Source organism: Lagopus muta, chromosome 1, assembly GCF_023343835.1.
Source record: "Lagopus muta isolate bLagMut1 chromosome 1, bLagMut1 primary, whole genome shotgun sequence".
Lineage (NCBI taxonomy): Eukaryota > Metazoa > Chordata > Aves > Galliformes > Phasianidae > Lagopus > Lagopus muta.
Window position 1 is genome coordinate 53,029,233 of NC_064433.1, and position 23,292 is coordinate 53,052,524.

The window sequence follows — 23,292 nt, forward strand, 5'->3', positions numbered from 1 at the left end:
CACTCTGCAAATCTCATGTTTAATATCTGACTTATCTGGAAAGTCTCTTGGAAATTTTTTTGAATTGAAAACATGAATTTGATCACTTAACTTTAAGACCCTGCAAATGAAACAACTGGAAAAATATTTGTTATAACGACATTATAAAGGGGTAAAGCACTACAAGCTCAAGAAGGCTGAGGCACAACCTGGTAGTGCACACTGAAGAGAAAGACTAGCAGGAACTTACAGAAACAACACACAAACCACTGGAAAGTTGAATCTGAAAGAACTGGGAACCCTAAGGACCAAGCCTAGTGAAAACACCTGACAATCCCAGGCACCTCTATGAATCACAAATCTGTTTCAGCAGCCTAAAAATCACCAGCTGGCCAGAGGTAGATGCTATTTTTCTCAGTATAAATGTTTATTGAAGCCCTCCTTAAAAAACACAAATAGTAGAATGCCAATTGCAGTCAAGGAATTGTAAAGTAGTCTTAAGAGCCAGCAGTTAACTTCAAGCATGGACTGCTCTACCATTTTGTGCAACTTCACAGAACGAATAGCTTCTCACACAATAAAACAAGAGGTTTAAGAACCTACTGATGAGGAAGTTACCAAATTTCTCGAGAGGGTACTAAGGCATGGATTTACATACACATTTTCAGATAGCGTAAAGTTCAGCACAAATATTTTTCTATGGAGGTCAACCTCATTTCATCCACAGAAGATGCTAGATCCAAGGATGCATTTCATAATAATTTATAGTTTAGAAGAGTTCAAATTTCTGCAAGTCAAAATGCCTCTGCCAGAAATGGAACCAAGAAAGGAAGGCAAACTTGTCAGCTTGAAAATAAGAGTTACAAACGGGTAAGGAAGAAATTGAACACGCTAAATAGAAAAAAAACCTTAATTGGATTGGAAAGGCAAAGAGAAGATACCGTAACTAAAAGAAGCCTCCATTACAAAAGCAGGAATGTTAATGGGATACTTCACAATAGTGGATTGTATCTGTTGTATTATCAGAACAAGTTGTACCAACATGGTTGTACCATTTAAAATGCAAGATGATGTTGGGGGCAGGGGGTACTCAAGATGTAGGGAATATTATTACTAAAACCAAGGAGCAACGTGCCTGTACGGTGCATGCTTAGATACTTATGACCCTATTAATTACAAGGAATTACGCTAAACTCAAAGCAAGTTGATGGACAAGAATCTTCCAAACTTTTGGCAGCTATCTTGGAGTCATTTCTTCACACTCTCCATTGGAAGCTCACAGGCTCCTCCTATTTGTGAGTAATCGATAATCTCAGATGATATGTTCCCATTAACCTTCCTAAATGAGTCAGCCGTAGGATAACTTAAATTTTTTAGCTCTGACAGTGTAAGGAGGTTGCTTAATTTTGGCACAGAAGACAGCAGTTGTATGTACTCTTCCTTGCTCATGTATACAGAAGCCAGACAAGAGCATGCAAGAGTAATTTCTTAAAGTGATGAAGTCTTCCAAGGCCTGGGCATGAGCAATGCAACTTAATTAGCAGAGTTAATGCATTTCAACTGGCAAAGGCTACAGACAATTGAAGGTCTCATCCAGATCCACTGAAATCAATGATGTATTTCTACTAGCCTCCATGAGCACTTGACAAGGACAGAACAGTTAGAAAACGCATTTTCTGCATAAACCTACTGATCAAATATTTCATGGAAGTAACCAATATCCTCCTATGTGTAGCCTTACTTGACAGAATGTTGTCAGAGCAATGCTGAAGTAGAAAGATATGAGGACTTAAAAATTTTAAAGAAACGTTCCTTTTATATGGAGTTTCAAATCACACTCACAAGCTAGAGGGTCCTTTACCTATGCAGAAAACACACACACCCCAAAAAATAATCAGTGAATCTTTTTAAACAAAAACCACGTGCCAGGAATGGGCTTTAACATATGGTAAAGATACTTAGAATGATACAGACATTTTTATTGGGGCCTATTGTACATCAAAAAGTCAAATGGAATGTCTCATCCTGACACTTCAGGCATTTAATGTAACCCGGTTGTCTAGTATCCCCATATATTAAGAACAAAGAAACTTTTCCAAAGGACAATCACAAAATCTTAATATCATTGTTTAACAAATGGAACCATTTCCCTTCTGGCTTCCTAATGTATAAAACTATTTATGATGAGCAGCTCAATGATTAAAAAAAAAAACAAAACTAAACTACCTCCAGAGAAATGAATTATATACCCTTAAATATTCCATATTATGGAGAATTAGAAGCTGGGGTAGATCTCCCAAAAAAAGACAAAAGGTAAACCACATTTTGTAACTATCCCACAGATAATTAAGGATGTCTGGAAACTGATACCTTCTATCTGGGGTTGTTTTAATCATTAGCAAGGAAGCAGTATACATGTATAAAAATAATAACATGATATTCTTGCATTCTGGAGAGTCACTATACGAAATTTTTTTATACATCAGTGTTTAGTCTGAATGCGTACTTACTTATTAATTGTATGTTCATACAGTGCAATATTGCAGTCATTTTCTTCATTCACATCCAAATATTCAACAAGGCCTTCATGCAAGAAATCTTCAAAATTCCTGTTGTTAAATTAAAAAATTACATTGGAAGTATGGTCTTTTCTTATGTTTCTGCAAAAATTGAATTACAGAATGCCTATATTGAAAGTGTGTAACATGTAGAATACAATCTAGAGAATTCATTTATGTTAAACCTCTGCATTTTTAGTATTCAAAGAAAACTGCATCTTCAAGCAATCAATCCCCTTATTTTGCTGCTTCACAAAGACTGACTGACCAGTGATACTTACTTGAACAACAAAGTAAAATATCCTGAATGTATTCATCATCACCATGATATCAGCAAAGCATAAACACTTCATTTTCAATCAAGAGGAAGATGGAAATCTCCCTGGAACTTCCTCTTGTGGGAAAAGGAAGATCTGAGAGATTTTATTCCGTGTAATTGACAAATTTCATACCACACACAAAAAAAAAAAAAAAAAAAAAAAAAAAAAAAAAAAGGAAAAAGAAAAGAAAAACACCAAGACAACTAAACTTAATTTGACTCTGAAACAGAAAACCTTCAAAACACTGATTTATACACATAACTTATATGTGCAAATGTATAGAAGAACACACTCCTCTTACTGGCTAACCAACACTGTGAAATGATGGACTGTCTAAATAATTTCCACATAGTATTTACAAAAAGATGTGAAGAATATGAAAATAGTATTCTTGAACTGAGTACCTGTAACCCTGAGCCAGTTCTTCCATATGCTTGTTTGTTACTGCAGGTTTTTGCTTCTTTACAATTATATAGGGTCTACAAGTAAAAAGAAAAGAAAGGATTATAATAGCAAATACTTGGGTAACAGTTTGTGCTTTCAGGACACTGCAGCCATATCAACCATTTTATAAACTGATACAGCCAAATAGACACAACCAGCAATTATTCAGACCTTGGTTTGAAACACAGGTGTCCTGAACTGGCTCTTTGTCCTTTCAGTAGCAAAAAACTGCACCAGAAAAAAAATCAGACTTGAATTTTGACAAAGCCATCTTTTTTCTCCTCTAAACCTTTAAACTAACATTTTCCAAGTTTCACCTACACATTTTGTCAATGGCTTTAAGAGATTTAAACCTTACTCCACAAAGCTAAGAACAGCATTAAGTTCTATGGATACTTCAGGGTCTCCATGCAAAAGAGAGTCATCAGTTTGTGCTGAAATGCCCACATGCAGAATGTATTTTGCTGATACTTAGAAAGTGCTGGCATTTACTATTGGTTGCATTACATGAATCCATAAATTTCAACCACACATGGGCTTCTGAAGGCTTCCTTATTGCAAGGAAACCCTAGCACAAAGGATGGCACGCAAGAATGAAACATCAAGGGCTGTTGCTATTTGGACAAGTTGCTCTTATAAAGAGCAGCAAATAGCTACAAGATACTTGTGGAGTCCACTCTGAAGTCTAAATAACTGTTTGAAGACTAAGGAGCACTTTTAAATGGTTAATAAGGGGATCTGAACAATTACCGGGTGGGGAATGTCACAAAGCAATTTGGTTAATTCCTGGAAATACACACAATTTCACTTCTCACTCTTAAAAAAGAAAAGAAAGGAAGGAAATAAAAAAAAACCCACATCAAATCAGAACTTTTTCAAACCTGGATTAGCCTAACTGGTAAGGTGACTTCTGTGCTAATGGAATATGGCCGTACCACTGCATGTCTTGAGTGGGTGTGATTAGCTGATATTTATGTGTACTACTTCTGGGTCTTTACCATGCCTTACACAGCATTCAGTATGCTCTGAATTTCAATTAACAAATAAGGTGGAATGCCAACTGTAACTAACGTATGTATATAGTTCTTACGTCATTCTGCTCCCAAGCTCTTTTTTGTTCTGTTACACCTTGTTCTTTAACCAATCAATTCCTTTTTGCTTGCCTTTGTGACATGACTGTTATCAAGGCATTCTCTGTGCAATAAGGAGTGTAAGCACTCAAGGCAGAGACCTTCCTTACAAATTTAATGAATTCCCTGCCTAGATAACAGCAAGCAGTGAACTAAACCAAAACTTGGAGACTTTCCTTTTACAACAGAGAGCACATGCATGCCTGAGGAATCTTTGTACCAGAAATAAGGGCTCTTGAAGGCAAAGGGTAGCCTCTCATTCTACAAAGTGGTATCATGTCCAAGAGGTGGCTGCTTGTACCTTGTTTAAGTACTCTGATAACTTAAAAAAAAAGAAGTAAACAAACAATCCAAGGAAATGGACTATCCCTGCAGTTGCCAACTAAGTTGATTTCTCCTTCCTCCTTTTTTAAGAAGCTGGAAGCAATATTTTGCTCTAACTTCTTTATAGAGATAAAACTAATCTACTCAGGCTTTTTTTGGGAAGTTGATTGACTACATAATCAGACTACATAATGTCTTGCCTACCTATCTGCTTTGAATGAGGGTTATTTAAGGAGAAAATAAATGCTCAAATTCCCCTGAATTTGAAAACAGTTTTTATGTTTAAATCTGTAGTTCCTTCACCCAGTGTACTTACAGTGCACAGAACAGTGCTTACTAGATAATTCTGATAGGATGCTTACCTGCACAATCTCCCTCCATCAGAGGAAATGTAGACACATCTGTCAGAAAGATTTGTAGAGATGGAAACAAATTCATTGATATAACCAGCTCGTCGCATTATCCGAAACGTGTTGACTAGCTTTTGATGATCACGTATGACACCAAGGATGTTACCTATTCAGAAAGAGAACAAGTTCATGGCCCACTCTATATAAGCAGAGCTTTGGATGTGCAAACTCTGATCGTGTCTAACATGTACAGAAATACTTCCCACTTCTTGCAATTAGTATACGTATTTAAAATACATATCTAAGTATTCTGATGCATGATGAGCAAAGAAGACTAAAATTCATTTTTAAAGAGTCATCTAACCAAGTTTATCTTAACATATGGAACACAACTTAGTACAGTGTCATATTAAACAAAACACAGGGAGACAGCCTGATATAAATGTAGGAATATGCACTTGAAAGACTTTCTGTCCTCTTACATCACATACTTAAATTTGAAACAAATCAGACAACCACAAGGCCGGATTCTTCTAGAATTAAAACAAGAAACTAATTATATTGATCAGTTTTGCTTCATTAAGTATGAGATCATCTACATTTTGGAACATAAGTGATCTTGCTCCATACTACAAATGGAGTGTCTGAAGGAAGAATCCAATCCTTCTGCTCGGCACTTCCCTTTAGACCATAAAGCAAAACAGGAGGAGTGCATGTGGTTTCACTGAACCTTATCTTTAACATATTGCTAAAGAAAAGCAGAGCTAAGGAATGCAGTGTAGTCAAGTGTTTCTTTCATGTAACTGAGAAGAATAACTGCTGTTTAATTTGAAGGTAAATGGAGAACTTACTCACGGTGACAGACCTTAAATACTAATCCCTGAAGTGGATGCTGCTGACAAAATCATAGTTGTAGTTCTTAACATGTCACTATTTTGAAATCTAATATTATAGTAACTGCTGATTAGAAATACTGAAAGATCAGCTGCAAAAGGAACTTAAGCGTGCAGAAGCAAAGCACATGTGCCAAATCATTCTTCTAACAAAGGAAAGCAATGCAGCTTGTTTTAAGTCTCATTTTTTATAATCATTCACAAAGCAAGTTGTTGCTTAAAAGGCAGTTTTAAAGAGAACAGCATTGCTAAATATTGCAAACAGTAAATGCTGGCTTCCTGTTTTTAAACACAGTTGCATGAATAGATACAAAAATATATGAAGACTGCAATAAGAAGAAATAAATTCTGTGAACGAAGCTCTGGATTTATAAAATTAAAGTTATCATTTTAAGAACATTATTCTTTTTAAAAAGTACCTTAGGAAGGTCAACTAATTGGTGAATGACTAGAAAACCAACCAAACAAAAAAAATCTGTAATGGAGTATACATACATTTGTATGCATTCATGCAAACCTGTATACAAACAGTACTGAAACTCAAAAGAGCTTCAATATCCCAGCTATATGCATTTGCAGAGTTCTGAGGACAACTTCACACACAAATAAATGCCATCATTTGACCTGTGTCCTCTGCTTAACCCTATCAAATATTTGCTGATGAAATTACAGGGGAAATTCACAGGGAATACAACAACTGTGTTTGGCCACGCTCCAAATATTGCAGCGTTTCTGAAGAGTAACTCAAAATTGGCAACAAATCAGAGTCAGACTGCTGAAGAGCTGCCTACCATTCAGGAAAACAAGGAACACATTAGGATATGAAAGTTCTTCACCACAGAGCAAATTCACATCTTCGACTCCAAGATTACTGGCTAGTTTAATGATTGGGCCATCTTCCATATCTGTAGTAATGTGAGTCATCAGAGCAAGGTTTTTAACCAAACCACAAGCCTAAAGAAAGAACAAACAATTTAATCTTTTATCCATTCATGGAATCACAGAATCATTAAGGTCGGAAAAGACCTCTAAGATCATGCAGTCCAAAACATCCACCTACCACCAGTATTTCCCCATTAACCATGTCCCTTAATACCACATTTAAATGTTTTCTCAACACCTCCAGGGGCGGTGACTCCACCACATCCCTGGGCAGCCTGTGCCACTGCAGCACCACTCTAAGAAGAAATTGTTCCTATTATCCAACCTGAACCTCCCCTGCCATTCCCTTTAGTCTATTGCTAGTTACACAGAAGAGGAGGCAGCCCCCACCTCACAACAGCCTCTTTTCAGGCCACTGCACAGAGTTACAAAAGAAATTCAAAGCACAAAACAAATTAAGTACATTGAAAATTAGGAAAAAAAAAAAGTAAGTACTTTCTACATTGCACAGATAGGTAATGTTTTAGCATTTAAAAATAAAAAGTACAGTTTGTAGATATGAAGTTAACCAAAACATGTATAACCGTTTATTCTTCTCTCTTTAAAGCAATATCTTTATTATTTACATAGAAAAATCAAGGAAATATAATTCAGCAGCATGACAATATTTGGACACTTCATTGTCATAGCACATAGTTTTTACAGATAAAGTACATGAAGAAGTACAAACAATTCAGTTTTAGGTTAATAAAAAAAAAGTTAGGTTAATAAATTTTTAGTTATTAGAATTAATTGCTATAACTCCATACATCAAAACTTCTTAATTTTAATGTAATTTTACCACTATATCTTTGTGGAGACTTGAAAATAACAATATAATTATTTGCAATTATTTGCAAATTAGGTAACAAAAAGCATTTAAGTATCTTAAACAGCATAATTTTACTTCAGCTGCTTAAGACTAGCTCATATTGATTACATATTTACTCCAGAAGTCCAAAGCTCTCACAGGGCTTTCCATTCAGGACGTAGAAAATGAAAAGATTACAATATAAAGGAAAACTGCCAGCATTGATAATTTGGTTGAAAAAGCTGCATATTTAAAGGTAAGATAAAGCAGTTTCTGTAAAATTAATACAATTCTAGAAAAATTGCAGGTTGATTGTAATTTCAAAAGAGTATACTCATTCTAGAACAAAGGGATAAGAGTTGAGGATTCCTTTTCCTGTCCGGATCAAAACAGAGCAAAGAGAGCAAAAATAATTCAACCTAATGATTTCTCAACAAAGCTTCTAGCCATTCCCTTCTGAAAGGAGAACAGCATAGTAAGGAGGACCAGGACGTAAACTGATGGGATGTGAGAAGACAAACAAGCAGTGCTACTTGACTAAGGATAATTTCTCTCATCAAGAACCCTCCTCAGCAAAATTCTTCCTCTGTCAGAGGACTGCTTCAAACCAAACAGTGCCACCGCTGCTCAGGAGGACAGAAATACTGACAGCAACATACAAGTCCCTTACCTCTCCTTCAGGAGTGTCCGATGGGCAGAGCATCCCCCACTGAGATGGCTGCAATGATCGAGGACCACTCACTTTCCTTGTCTTTTCAAACTGAGAAGAGATTCTAGTCATCATTCCCAGAGCAGATATGTAAGACAAGCGGGACAATACTTGAGTCACACCTTGGCGGTCCATTTTGAATCTCTTCAGAGACCAATTTCCCTGTAGAACACAACGAGCATTTAAAAAACAGTTATCACAGGTTATCTGTCTTTCAACACTGCATTCCCTTTTTCAAGATTTAGACTGAACAACCTCAGGAGCTTTGCACAGCCAATACTGCCCATTTCATAGAATCCCAGAATGGCTTGTGTTGGACAGGACCTTAAAGCTCATCCAGTCCAACCCCCTGCAGTGGGCAGGGCTGTCACTCTCTAGATCCGGTTGCCCAGGGCCCATCCAACCTGGGCATTTATGTCATACAGCTGTCTAACTACCCATCTGTATATAAACTACTCGTTATGACACACTTATTAACTGAAGTTGAAACAGAAGAATTGCTCTTCCAGATGATTTTGCTATAACATCTTCAATTACACAGAGACTGATCTTCACATGCACACAGGTATATCAATGCTCAAATTTAACAAAAGTAAAAGCTTTTCTGACCTTTTTGAGTATGTCAACAAAAGGGGTGCTTCTTTTGTGTGTGAAATATACTTTTACAGTAGGTCCTGCTTCAGTTCTGTCTTTTTTGTGATTTATTTTGGTAGGAAACACAGATGGTTATACTGAAGCAATCTGACATCAAAGTCACGTGTGCCTTCTCAAAACCTTTGGGTATCAGAATCTAGAGGAAAAAGACTCATTCATGTGTCTTATCTTCAAAGAAGGGTGGGAGGTTTTAGGTCTATCCACACTTCTCCAGTGAGTTTACATCAACTAGAAGAGATTCATTCATATACCAATGATTTCATGCTTTGTGACTGTCAAGGGCAGTGTTACTTGTGGTTTCAACTAGAACAAAGGAGTTCAGAGAATGTTCTAGAACACAATTACGTTTAAATGGCAAGTAGATATATAATAATATCTATCAATACCCAGCAGTTCACTGCAACCTAAACTAATGTTTCAGCAGGCTATTAAATTTAGATACTACGTATCTTGATTCAAGATCCATACTCCATATATAGAGAGTTCCTGGTACCTGAGTCAGTAGATACAGCACATTTTTGCCCAGTTGTTACTACTTGCCCCAGTCACAACACTACCAGTCAGTCCAAAGGGAGCCAAGAGCCTGAATGTTTTCTCTAGGACTGCCACCTCCTAATCCATGTAACCTTTTGACAAACTCATGCCAGCACAGCTAACAAAGAATTTAGAGTTTGCTTGCTATACTGCACTGAAATCTTTTTGCTAGGTTTCTTTATTTATACACTAACAGCATAATCTCATCTTTTGATTAACAGCAAGAAGAGAAAAATTGGGATGGATACTGGCTTATTTGCCTACATCTGCCTTTTTCCCTTGTTGCAGAAAGGGTGAAGACATAATATTCAACGGCAAAAGGCCTCACTACTTGTTCATCCTTCTCACTCACTCACTCACTCACCATGACACTGTTACAGGACTGGAAATTATCAGAATATGAATGGAGAGTAAAATAAATCAGTAATTTATCCTCATGCTAGAAATGACTGTAACCTGAACTACCACACAGTTTTTCTGCACTGTCCAAATGACTGAAATCTCAGCAACAGGAAAGGGAGGTAAAACACTCCCTGAAGAAATAATGTGAAAAAATTATTTATGCTTTGGAAGTGTCAGAGTGATTCCTTCAAAGCTGTCTAAAACAACCCAAACAGGTCAGGGCTGCTGCAAGATAGAGGACTTCCTACTGAAAACTCCTGTATCAAAATTCCTTCTTCAATGGCACTGCGTGATTTTGTAGGCTCTGAAATGTCTGTTAGGTCTGTACTATTTCTGCTCACTTACTCTCCTCTGGTATTTCCAGGATACACAGACTAAGTACCACTGAACACCAGTGTACAGAGGATTTAGCAGTGTTATGAATTATTCTGCATGCTACTAGTGTAATTACAAGTCTTAAGTTATCTCATGCTCTTTGGGACTATCACTGAAGCATTCTGGTGAGATTGGAGATTGCTGTTTCCAAGAACGATGTTTATGGTATTTGCTTAATCTCTTGAATAGTATGCACTGGGCTTTGTTCCTGAGAAATGATTTTCAATGCTTAAGAGCAGATGGTGTTTAACTGCTTATGTGACAGTAACAAAAAAAAAACTCCTAAGATAGCGGAAGAAGGAAGACTTTACAATATGTACTGAATAGTTTGCAGATTTATCTCTGTCAGTCCAAATGGAAAAACTGGCACCAGCTAGAAGAAAGCACAAGCATTTAGAGAAACAAATCTGTCAACTGTTTTGGGTACGTGCACTATAGAGATTTAACTACGTTTTGGGCACTCATAAAATTAAATAGTGATAAGCTTTAAACACTGGGATTTGTAAGTAACAGACTAGGTTGTTTTGAATGCAATTTGTGGAGTTAATTTTATTTACAAGAAATGAAGAAAAACTTCAGTTTCGTACTAGGCAGAAAAGCCCTCTCAAGAGTTCCAAAGATTAAGAAGCAAGTTGCACACAGTCTACCAGCAACTAAAATACTTTCACTAATCTAATTTATTAAAAATTCACGTATTTCAAATTCACTTACAAGCTACTAGCTAGAGTGCAGGGATTATCACACAAACTGTTCTTGCAGATATGTGAGGTGAGAGACAAAGTTAATAATTACATCTTGCTCTCGTCCACTGGCATGAATGAAGATATCCTCTCTAGTAGAAGGCAGATATGAGCAAAAATCTAACGACGACAAATTAGACTTGATTCCAACCATTTTACAGTAACATCTGGTCTACTAGTTTTCCCAGTTAAATAGTTCAGTATCGTTATCATTGACGTAACAAAAAAAATACTGGCTCCTAGCTACAAATTTGCTCACACTAAATTTACTTCTACTAGCCAGCTCATATAATTAAAAAGGCATCACTCTTCAAAGAGCTCTTTTTTAGCAATTGTCTTTCCTTCACAATGTGTTCTTTTCCTGTCATATTTCAACCATATTTTGGACATATGATACAGCCTCAACTTAATTAGGTAATAAAAAAATATCACGAACCACATAATAAAGCAGAACGCACAAGACAGCAAGTTGGATTAACAACCTCTATTTTAAATTGGTCTGTTTCTACTGTTCCATCACAGATACTTCAAACACCTCTTTTAATTAAATGGGGAAATAAAAATTGGTTTGAAGAATAACGATTTTTCAGCCAATTCCAAAAGCCATGTCCATGACAGAACTTTGCAATTTTTGATAGATTTGACCAAAGACAGTGGAGCCATCAGAACAAAATTTACACCACTTCAGCACTCAGTACAGTAGAAGAATCTTGTATATTAGAATTAAACCAAAAGTACTTACTGTGGAAATGGCATTGACCATGCCATTGGTGATTTGGTCCTGACGCATGTGCTTCACTACATCAAACTGAGCTGCACGTTGCTTGGGGATTACCTGGTCAGCAATCTTTTTCAGCTCAGAGTTAAATTTTTTGAACAAATCTTCAAACAGAAGAGAAAGAAGCTGGAAATACAAAACAATTGGATTAAGGTCTGGGAAAAGTGGAAGAACGCAGGTGTTTCGATATTTCTACCCTTCTGGTCAGCTGAAATGCAGCGTTTGTTTCTTACATATTACTCTCATAAGTTTTTTTGCTTAATTTCTCAGATGTTTCACTTTAATAATTTCAAAATAGAAAGCAAAGTAAGAAGAGTCGTCTAAGCCTATCTATTCATCTTTTTTTTGTTTTGACCTTCACAATATCTTTGCATATGCACCCATCAACAGTCAGAAAAAAACCAACCAAACAAACAGCAATACATCTCTTAAGAAGCATTGCAATTTAAATTCCAAATGTCAGGAGGACTAAAAACACAGCAGCTATCAAATGCCAGAAATGGCAGTTCCCAGTGTCGAAGGACTGTAAGGCAGAACAAGCTAGGCATTCAGCCATCACAAGTCAAGATGTCCTGGTGTCAGCTGTGCAGTTTAATTTTTTTATGTGAAGAATTAAAACTGAATTATAACCGTATCCATTAAACGTAGTCTTAATATCTCCTTCTCTTCTGGAAAGAATGCAAACTACTCTTCATACTATCAGTGGGATAGGCCATTAGATTTCACTTGCTTTTCTCCACTTACATGTCACAACCAGACTGATCAAAGTCTTAGCCAAATGACACTGTAAAGCAGCTACATAGATTATAAAATATCATTTTCACTAGCATCAGTGCATTTAAGTATGACAAAATCTACTAGAAACTCACACAGTTGTATGATTAGGCAATACAAGATTGTCACTACTTTTCACAGAGATTAAGAGTAGACTAAGACAGTCTACACTAAAAATGTAAAGAGCATTTAGTGTGCAATCATTAAATTGTAAAACCTTATATAGAACAGTGATCATGTACACTGCATGTTAACTCTTGACAAAAACAGAACCCTATTTCCATTCAGAATAGAGAGTCTTCAATAAAAACTTTTTTTTTTTAAACCTGGTCTTGATACATGATGAAGGTGTTGGAGACCCTCTTCCTGATCCTTGTAGGAACATTTTACAATGCAACTTCCTCTTACTACTGTTAAAAGAAATTCAGTCACCTGAGACTCACTGCAGTGTCACAGCTTTTTTTAAAGCCAAATTCAACTAGAAATGAAAACATCTTTCATGAAGTATTACATTAGGAAGGACAACCCACTGGCATCTCCAAAAATCAGATTATGAGAGATGTGTTTCAAATGGAGGGAAAAGGAATGTGCACAGTTTTAACATGTCTGAAAGTCTTGTTAAACACAAAACAGACTCTTTTGAGGTCAATCCTGGTATACATTTAATCTCAACAGGTTTCTGTGCAGAAACTTTTGATAAAAACATGTCACATACAAAAATAGTTCCATTTTTGATTTCTTGATCTTAAAATCTTTACAAAGTCTCCTAGTTCCAGGTGCTGTAGGGATTATAACATCATCCTTCTTCTCTGAAATAATAAAGCCAAACCCCAAGTACACAAACTTTGCCAGTCTGAAAAGTGTTATGCTTTGCTAATTTCACTCACGGACTCTCAGTTTGTAAGAGCTCTGACTATCTGGCAAGGCAGAGTCTCACAATAACCACATTATTTAGGTCAAGAGTGGGCGATTAAAGAAAAAGGATGGAATGCCAGTGATAATATTCAATGGATTTCATAGTTAGTCCAGGGCCTTTCAGCCTGCTTAAGTCAGGATCACTAAAGAGCAAATTATATTAAAGAAAAAAAAATACTGACAGCTCATCAATTGATTTTCATTGAAAATCCAAAGAAAAATTAATAAAGAAGTTAAGCTGCTGAAATACAGTTTCACCAATTAGCTTAATGTCAGAGAATTCTAATTAGGCGCCTTGAGATTGCTATTTAGCGTTTAAGCCTTTTGAGTGCCAAATTCTCCCTTTCACACAAACTGGTTGCAAAATTAAAGACATTAGGCAGCCTTAATTATATTATCAGAACAGCTGGGATTAGCCAATCTCTGAAGTCAAGGCGGTATTCTTTTGTCACAGGGTAGAAATCCCTTGCTTTCCAGGGTGCCGGATTTTGGTGCTGTTCCATATCTCACCCATACAAAGCAAGCTGCATTAGAAACAAAAAAAAAATGAGGACAAAGAACAGAGTAATGCTTAGCAAATAATGAACACATTAAGGAAACAGAAAAGGTAGGTGAAAAGATTAAGCCTGAAATCGGTAGGTTTTGCTAACACCTCAGCTGGCACCTGGCCTACCAAGCCTCTCGTGGCAGAAAGACTAAGAGAAAGCTCTGTAAACCAGCTTGGCTAGTGGATACAACTCTGTTATCTAAAGCTAAAGCACATTTCGTACTCTCTTGTCCCATGGGGTGTGAAATTAGCAGCTATTGTTTTCACACATCTTTATAAACACAATGCCTTTTATGTCTCTGCATTGTTTAGACCGCTATGTTTTTCTCCTCACATGGGAATCTTTTCTTTTTTTCCTTTATTCAAATTATAAATCAACAGGATTTTTATTCCAGGAACATGCTGGCATGAAAAGAAAAAAATAACAACAACAAAACCCCCTCACTGCTCATTTTATCCACACAAACTTTAGCTAAACACAAACATTCAGAAACTGACAAAAAAAAGAAAAAAGATTTCTACACTTCTTAGTCAGTAATCAACAATATTAAACTGATAATATGGCAGAGAGGAATTCAAGTGTTCAGCTTGAAATGAGCATTTAAAATATCACAAGGGATCCATAACTGCTCTTAAGCAAGTGTTACAGCCTCCCCCCTGTGCAGCTCTCCTTGATGTAGAAAAAATATGCATTGCCTTTGTTATGATGATCCTCTACATTTAAGACCCCTTCCCAGTTAATTTAAAACAACTTTGGTTGTTAACATCTGTGAGCAGAAGCCTTTTTCTTAAAGCCTGTAAAAACTTCCTTCCGCTTTATTTTCTGCCTCTAAATTATCAAGAAAAATAACTACTTTTCAGTCCAGCTAAATAAGAGCATATGATAGAGCACTAATTACATTGATTTACAGCAACAATGCTACAGCAAAATAAATTAAAAAAAAACCAAAACGAAACAAAAAAAGCCGAACAAACCCAACAAATAAATCCATTGTAGACTGAAATATTTGTCCCACTAGAATATTGAAATTATGTCTTATTATTCTGCTTTGCTACAAGAGTAGAATCCTAACGGACAATTACACATTAACTTGAAGAAAAGAATTCCTTTCCTATGTGGTTAAGAATTTTCATTGTTTAATTTGTACTCAGAGCATCATCTTAATTCTGCTGACAACTAGGAAGCAAAGTACATTTTTATTCTGAAGTGACTGCAAACTGTGTGTGCACATGCAATCTGTATTTGCGTTCACACATGTGGATGAGAACAAGCGTGAGTGCGAAGGAAAACAGGGATGTGAGGCAACATGCACTGTACTCCTAAATAAAAGTACAGTAAGATGAGAATTCCCATAAGACTGGAACAGAAACTGATGGATACTGTTATTTGTACTGCAACAGAAACCCCAATGAAAGCACGTGGGGAGCAGAAATGCAGTTTCCCATGGTAAATTATGTATATTTGTTTGGATTTCTGATGCGTGATCAATAATTACAGATTATATTGACTGCAATAACTCCAACTTAAATTCACAGAGATTACAACAATGAAATCCAATTGTTATCTAAAGAAAATATCCATGCCAGGATAATTAAGCTGTTCCTTCACCCAACAGGCAAATTCCTACTGCTTTAGGAAAACATGGCGGGTTGATGGTTGGACTATATGATTTTAGTGGTCTTTTCCAACCTTAAACATCTATGACTTTCTAAACTTCATTTCGCCAACAGCCGTTAGCCACCAGCCTCTTTGCAAAAGAATGGTGCCAATCATGCATAAATTCAGCAAGCAAAGAAACCCATGCACTCTACTTCAGTCAGTCAAGTTAACCTACTATTTTCAGAAATTTCAAATAATCCCTCCTAGTTCTGCCTTTAGTAAGCTGAAGATTTTTCCCACTAGTCATTTTCTGTCAGAACCAGAAGGCACACAGCTGCACCCAGAAAAGACAGCAAGAGCTTCTGAAGCAAATCAAGTGTTTGCGCTTCCATTTTTGAAGGCTCAAAACAGAGCTTATAGCCAGAAAAGAAGTATCTAGTAGGGCTTTAAACCACATACTAATCATGTTACTCTAAAGGCTAGATGAGCAGTTGATAACAAATAACTAATCATAGGGACTTCTCCAAATTAAAGATGGCTCAAGCAGTTGTTCTGCTAGCTGTTGCAGAAGCTGGGTTCTCCACAGAGGCTCAGCCCAGGCTTAATATGTAAGTTCTCTCAGTACAATGCTTCTGTATGGGGGGATGGATTTACTGCAGAAGTCTTGGCACTGACAAAGGTACAATGGAAGTAAAACTGATGCAGTATTTACAGTTTTGCCTTTTCATTTGTTGGAGGGGCAGAACAGAAGTCAGGATACAGTTTATTAGTCCAAACATCCTATCTATGAATAAAAACAGAAAAGCTAATGAAAATAAAGCCAGAGGAAAATGCTTCAATTGAGAAGGCAGGGATTCCCCTTACTATACCTCTTTTAAAAACAGGTACTAACAAAACCCCAAAAGAGCTTTAGCTCTGAAGTAAAAACCTACCTGCCCTGCCAACTCCAAGCGTTTATTTCCATAGTAGTCTCTGTCATCTACTTTATTTTCTCCTTGAGCCAGAATTACTCTGCGCACCATTACTGCTGTGTAAATGCATTTGGCACGGAAATTGAACTCCTTCACCTGTAATGAAAGAAATGAAGAACAAACTGATGTTTCAGGACCAATTCCTCAGCTTTGACTCAGACACCAATTTAAAACACAAGAGAACATGGCTGGACAAAGGGATTACAAAATAGCATTCTGTAGTTGAGAATGTTCTCTATCAAATAGCGTTACTGTACTCTTTGTATCTGTTGTAGTTTCCATGGAAATAAACTGGAGGCATTACTTTCAGAGCAAGTAGTACAGGTACAGGTAAGGACCTGAAGTAACAGCTGACAGTGTCTGGCTATAATTTAGTGGTACAGCATTTCATAAACAGATTACTTTTGACTCAGTTAAAATATTTTTCTTCAGTTTGAGGATGATTTACTTCATCTCAACAACAAAGCAAACAAAGACATTTCTTCCATGTCAGCAAAGCTCTTCCACACGAATTGCACTGATTTTTCCATATAGAACAGTTTTTCGTCTCACAGTCAAAATCTGGGTAATCTGGGATAAGGATCATTTTTTTTATGCTCATTTTCAAACTCTAGCATGTTGCTCTCACAGAGAAGATTTGCAGCTGTCTTATTTCATATTTTGGCCACACAAACCAAATCCATACTTCTCCCTTGATTGAAATCACACTTTCCAGAAGCCTCCTGTCTTATTCCCAAAACTAACAGGGATAAAACTTAAAGTTCTTGCATTATAGGAGCATTTCTGTGAGGAGGATGAGAGAGAGGTTTGTTCAAAACTTGTCGTTATTGCATCCTGATCAGCTTCTGTAAGACCATCAGTTCCTGTTTTGTTTTCAAAAGGACTGATGTCATTGCAACCAACACCACTTCTGGCCATCACTTTTTTAAAAGACTGAAAAAAATAATACTTCCATATTTTCCTTAAATGAATGTTTTTCCATTGTGAATATTTTGCATATTTGGTTGTTTTTTGCTACGTTTTTTTCTTTTAAATCCCAACTAGCACCAAAGTTGCCCCCACGCCACCATGTTCTAAAGCAGGGCAAAAGAGTAACAGAGGCTGAACACAGACCAAACAGAACATCACCATCTAAAATACTCCAAAAGCATCTAAAGTCTCATATCACTTCTGGGTTTTCTCTCCTTAACTGTATGATTTTATTAGAAGTCTGTTTAGCTCTAGAATGACACAGTCTGCAGTTCTTTGTGTGAGAAGTTTTCAGGTGCTATATCATTACAGACATACAGACATCATTACAGAACGAAGAAGAAAGAACTGGACATCTCTAAAAATAACCACACAGATCTACTTCAGGGAAAGAAAACATTACATACAAGAACATGGGTCAGAATAGTTGATGCTAGCAGTTCTCGTGCTTCTTCCATCTTTGTTTTCTTTGGGCCTCCCCACATCCTTTGCCTTCGTACTTTGTTTCCAATGTACTTCAATGCCTGTCAAGTGAAGCAATTAACTTCAGTTAATATCAGAGCTGTAACCTATAAAAACACACATATCTTTGCTTTCCTTAATCAATCAGTGCAAAGCCACAAGCTACAGACAACACAAACTTCAAGCAAGGTGGAAAATAAGAAACTGCATAAGCGATGCTAACAAAAAAAATCTCAAGAACTGAACATGACTATGATTATAATACATGCATACGTGTTGCCTATCTTGTCCTGATAACATCTGGAATTGGAAGTGTTGAAAGATTATGATTACTACAATGAGGACTGTAGGTATAAGAAAAAAGATTGTGTAAATACCAAAGACATCTAGTTTATCTCATTAGACTTTTTCATCTCCAGTTCTTTTGTGTACTTGCTGAGTTTCATCTAGGTATAAAACGATGAGGTGCACTCTGAATTTAAGGATGTCACTACTTTTCACATGCATTACAACATAACCCCAGGCTTCTGCAAACAAAGAATTTATTGACTTTGATTCCTTTCAGTTAAGCAGTTCAGAGCAAAGCCTAACTTTCGACAGGGCCTGCTGCCTAAAAGCCCCTGGCTTAAACTATCTCTGCAAAAAAACAAAGTGTATGCGGACTGCTGACAGAGCAAAGTGGTCAATATAATCATCTTTAGACTTTATGGCTACTTGCAAAAAGAAAAGATGCACCTGCATCTGTGTAAAAATTTGAGCTTTTTGGCACTCTTCCAGACTAGGAGCAAATGCAGCCATCACGTGTTCCTCTGTGCCAATCATCTGTACAATCTCTTGGTCACTTTCAACACCCATGGCCTAGGAAAAGAAGAAAAGACAGAAACAGCACAGGCTTTATGTTTACTCACTGACATTTGCTTATGCTAATTTGGTATTGTTTGTCTGCATTACTACTAAGCAAGAGCTAGTTCTTCCCTCAGAAACTGTGCCATCTGGCACTGGCAGTACATATTTTAGCTATGGAAGAACCCAAAATGGAAATCTTGATAAGCAGCAGGAACACACACGCACACTCTTTAGACAACAGTTAAATTCCACACTTCTTTCGTGAAAAATAAGTAACAACCCTACATGTGTAAAACCAAAACCAACTCAGAATCCACAACAAAGGAAGGTGAAATTACTTAAAAGATTACACATGGTCTCTTACCACAAGCAATTTGGCAAATGCAATTGTCTACGATACAGCACGTCCTATTGGAGAATTATTATTATTATTATTTTTTACAATACACCTCTTCTTCAGCTCTTTGCATTTAGAAGATGACTTCACTACACAGCTCCACTTGAAAGCCATTCTATTATTTCGGTGATCCTTGGACACCTTGTTAGGCTTTATACCACAAAAAAAGCTTAATAAACTAAGAAAGCGCTTAACAGGTTTAAAAAAAATCTCTCTATCAGTAAGTGTTTCAAGGTGGCAGCCAGCAGTGAAGGCCTTTGTGGATTCCAGATGGTGCTAAAGCTCCCCCTTCACACATTTGTCTGGAGCTCTGCCATATCAAGAAACAGAATAATCTCACTAAACCTCTTCTGGTTGACTTATAATACGTTTCTCAGAAGTTTGGGAGGAAGTTACGTTTGCATTCATATTGTTCTTCAAACTGCCAGCCACAAAGACCATTGTAAATAATGGCCTATGTAGACTCTGCATTCTGGTTTTCATTAAAAACTGGCAGTGTCTCAAAAAGCTACATTTTCCTCAAAAATGCACAAATACCTTTCCTTCTTTTTGCCTTCATGGGGTGTTATTTTGCCTAATGCCTACCTAATGCTATCGCTTTGCAGAACCGCTGCCCCAATTGTGAAGTACCCAGCTTTTTCTTTTTTCTCTTTTCTTCTTTCTTTCTCAACAAGGAGGCCGAAGTTCTTTCAACTTAGAACTTTCTCTCTTCACCTTGTGGTTTATTGGAAATTAAAAGCAGCACAAAAGTAGCACAACCCATTAAAACTGTGAGAATGGTTCAGTTTTGACGTGAAGCACTACTCCATTTATCTCAGACAAATTTGAGTGTCAAATCAAGACAGTTAACTGCACCAGGGAAGAGTGGTTCATCCCAGTTCATTCCTACCAGGTAGTCATATCATCAATCTCAAGGCACTTCTCAGAACCAGAATTTGCCTGTCTGATATGACTGTAGTTAACTTATGTGACTATTTTTCAGATACAACTATGCTACCTCATCCTTTCAAATAAGGTCACTTAGTAGTAAAAAACAAACAAGCAAACAAAAAAAAAAAACACTTCAGAGAAGTAAATAAAATCCATCACAAGTCAGTCTCATATGAAAAGCATGAAAACTTTATCATAGTCATTTTCCACACTTCTAGAACTTAGAAGCTAACCAGCAAACCAATTTAGGAACCACTACTTGATTGACACCATTGTTACACTTAGTTCTAATAAGAAGAACATTTTATGAAGGGAATTCTTCATACTGCTCCAGGCACACATACCAGGAACACATCAAATACAAGTTGATACGGCATTGCTTCATATCCTGCCACCAGATTTAAGGTAAGAAGGCAACCAGACAGTAAGAATCATGTGAAATGTGAACAGAACAAGCAGGGAAGAAAAAAACCAACAAAAATATCAATCTGCAGTTTTATTATGTTCTTTTGTCCCTTTAAAAACAGAAAGTTGCAGTCAATTAGAAAAGGTTGATCATTTCTTCTAACTTGACAAGTAGTCTGATTAAAATTTGAACAACATACAGATGAAAATAGGACATACCATCATACCACTACAGATTTTCTAGTTCAAATTTGCAGCAGCAAAACTCACTTGAAAATTTAAAAGCTGTTAAGTGGGAAAGGCTGTAACATAATGTATATTGTATTATTACAGAAATACAAACTGGGGAAATTAATTCATGAGTAGTAATAACTATAATTTCGGGCAAATAACTAAGAAAGATATGCTGATGTAGTAGCCTACAAATAAATCCATGTATTCTCTTCTGCGTTCTAAAAAACCTGTCAGAGCTGCACATACAAATCCACCTACATGCAGTGTGAATGGGGCAAACAAGAGACACATACTGGTATGAGATGTTTTCTTTGTTAGTAAGTTCAGGACAAGTGCAACACAAGGGCTACCGTCTCCACTCACCCCCCAACAAAAGGAAAAAAACCACCAACTAACCCAAGTCCCCCAGACAAAAACCCACTCCTGAATTAACTTATAACATCGTTAGGATAGTAACATGACATTCTTGGGTTGCTACCTGTGTTACAGGAACACTGTCACGGGGTAAACCATGACAAACACCAAAGATGTGTGAAGTGCTACAAAGCTGATAGGAAGAGAATTAACATTAAAGCACAGTTAGCCACAAGTTCTCTTGTTCGTTTTTGTTTGGAAGGCAATGCTGCAAAAGAACAACTTCACAGGAAAGTGGGGGACAGAAGGAAGGGACATGATGCAAAGGGATGACTTAGAAAGAGCAGTGATGGGATTAGAAAGGAGACGGCAGCAAGATGATGAAGAGTGTGGTTGGAAGTCTAGCAGTCAATGGATGCAATAGAAGTCAAAGCAAACATTAACAATACTCATATTATTCTGGGTTCAAGTGGGATAAAGTGCTCCAACTAGGGTCAACTGCTTCCTAGGACTGGGGAGGATCCTGTTGCACAAAGTCTGTGTGTGCATGTGTGGATACACACACTCGTAACACACGATAAAGTGTGCATGAAAGAGTGAGAGCCCAGTTCTTCCTCCCCCAGCTTGTGTCTTAATGATGATGTCTAGGCGTTTCCATGGCACTTGCCTAGAATGTAGCTCTGCAGTCCATCAGGCTAAATTACAGAATGGAGACAGGCAGATGACTGGATTAAAAAGATGTCAGGGAAGTTCAAGGTTGACATCACAGACAGAATTGGTCTGGAGCTTTCATAATTCTAAAGATACGAGCTATGAAACTGTAGCCATGGAAACACATGATTCTGCGGGTCCAGCAAGACCACCACTCAGCTGTTCCTCCAGGGTTGCATCTTAATGGCTCCAAGGCTAACATAATTTTTTTTTTAATATGAAACTCAACCCACTGTTTACATCTTTTGCTGCAGGTCTTAGAGCATCTCCCTACAACCTCAAGATAATTCATCCAGCAACTTGTAACATAAAATTCAGCTTTTGAGCCCGCCCTTGGCTACATATAACTCTCTTCCTTCTCCAGCTGGTTCTAGTGCAGCACTCAACCTTCGTTTACTTCAGCGCCCAGAGCCTACCCAATCCAGGCCATACATCCAAACCAAAAATAGTCTTTACCTTAAAACAGCTCTAATTCCCTGCAAAAATGGCAGCAGCATCTCATCTGTAACCTGATGTTTTTCAAAACAGGAACAACAGACACTGTAAATATTGCTCTGGTTGCATGTGTATATTAACTAATAAAGCAACCTTATTCAGTAAGCAAGTTACTTCTGTCTGATGCTTTCTACTACAAGGAGTTTGAAAATCTTGGCAGATACATACTTTAGGGGACAAAATTGTTCACTTTATACTACTTCAAACCAGAAACTGCATTTACACATACAGGTGCTGCACAAGTGCTTCTGTCTCTTTCAAGAAAAAAAAAGAAAGTAAGGAAAAAATATCTGTGTTAGCACAGCAACAAAGGACTAAGTGCCCAAAAAGTAAAGAGCAGATGCTTCCAAGTTTGTTCTAGTCTACTCTCAGTAACTTGTCTACTGTAACCTATCACATTTCATTTAGTTGTGGTCAATGCATTAAACTCCACAAAACCATGGCCTACATGTACTCATTCAGCACAACTTGCTGCTAAATCTTCTAATATGTCAATCACAAAGATTCTTACAGGTCAGGATGGCAGAAGAACTCATTCAGGCTTGCAGTTTAGAACAGACTACGGGTAAGGACGAACTACAAGGCAGATGCTCCTTCTAGGACAACCCTACACAGGCCAGTTCCCCTACCTACCCACCTTAAAGGACCTTTACAGCCACACCACTATTTCCTTCTGTATAGAAAGGTGATGACAAATAACCAGTTCTAAATTACCCAAAAAAGGATGATGGTCACAAACCAGTTAAAGAAAGAAAGATTT

At 37.1% G+C, this 23,292-nt stretch overlaps 1 protein-coding gene across 1 annotated transcript in view; it reads right to left on the reverse strand.

Moving 5' to 3' along the window:
• Positions 1-23,292, reverse strand: part of POLR3B (RNA polymerase III subunit B) — a 70,376-nt gene that overhangs the window by 36,487 nt on the left and 10,597 nt on the right. The window contains exons 10-18 of the mRNA XM_048960922.1: positions 18,896-19,018; positions 18,106-18,222; positions 16,691-16,825; positions 11,887-12,048; positions 8,401-8,601; positions 6,790-6,952; positions 5,118-5,271; positions 3,262-3,336; positions 2,490-2,588 (exon numbers count right to left, since the gene is read on the reverse strand). Of these exons, the coding sequence (XP_048816879.1) occupies positions 2,490-2,588; positions 3,262-3,336; positions 5,118-5,271; positions 6,790-6,952; positions 8,401-8,601; positions 11,887-12,048; positions 16,691-16,825; positions 18,106-18,222; positions 18,896-19,018 (1,229 nt within the window). The remainder of the gene's footprint in view (positions 1-2,489; positions 2,589-3,261; positions 3,337-5,117; positions 5,272-6,789; positions 6,953-8,400; positions 8,602-11,886; positions 12,049-16,690; positions 16,826-18,105; positions 18,223-18,895; positions 19,019-23,292) is intronic.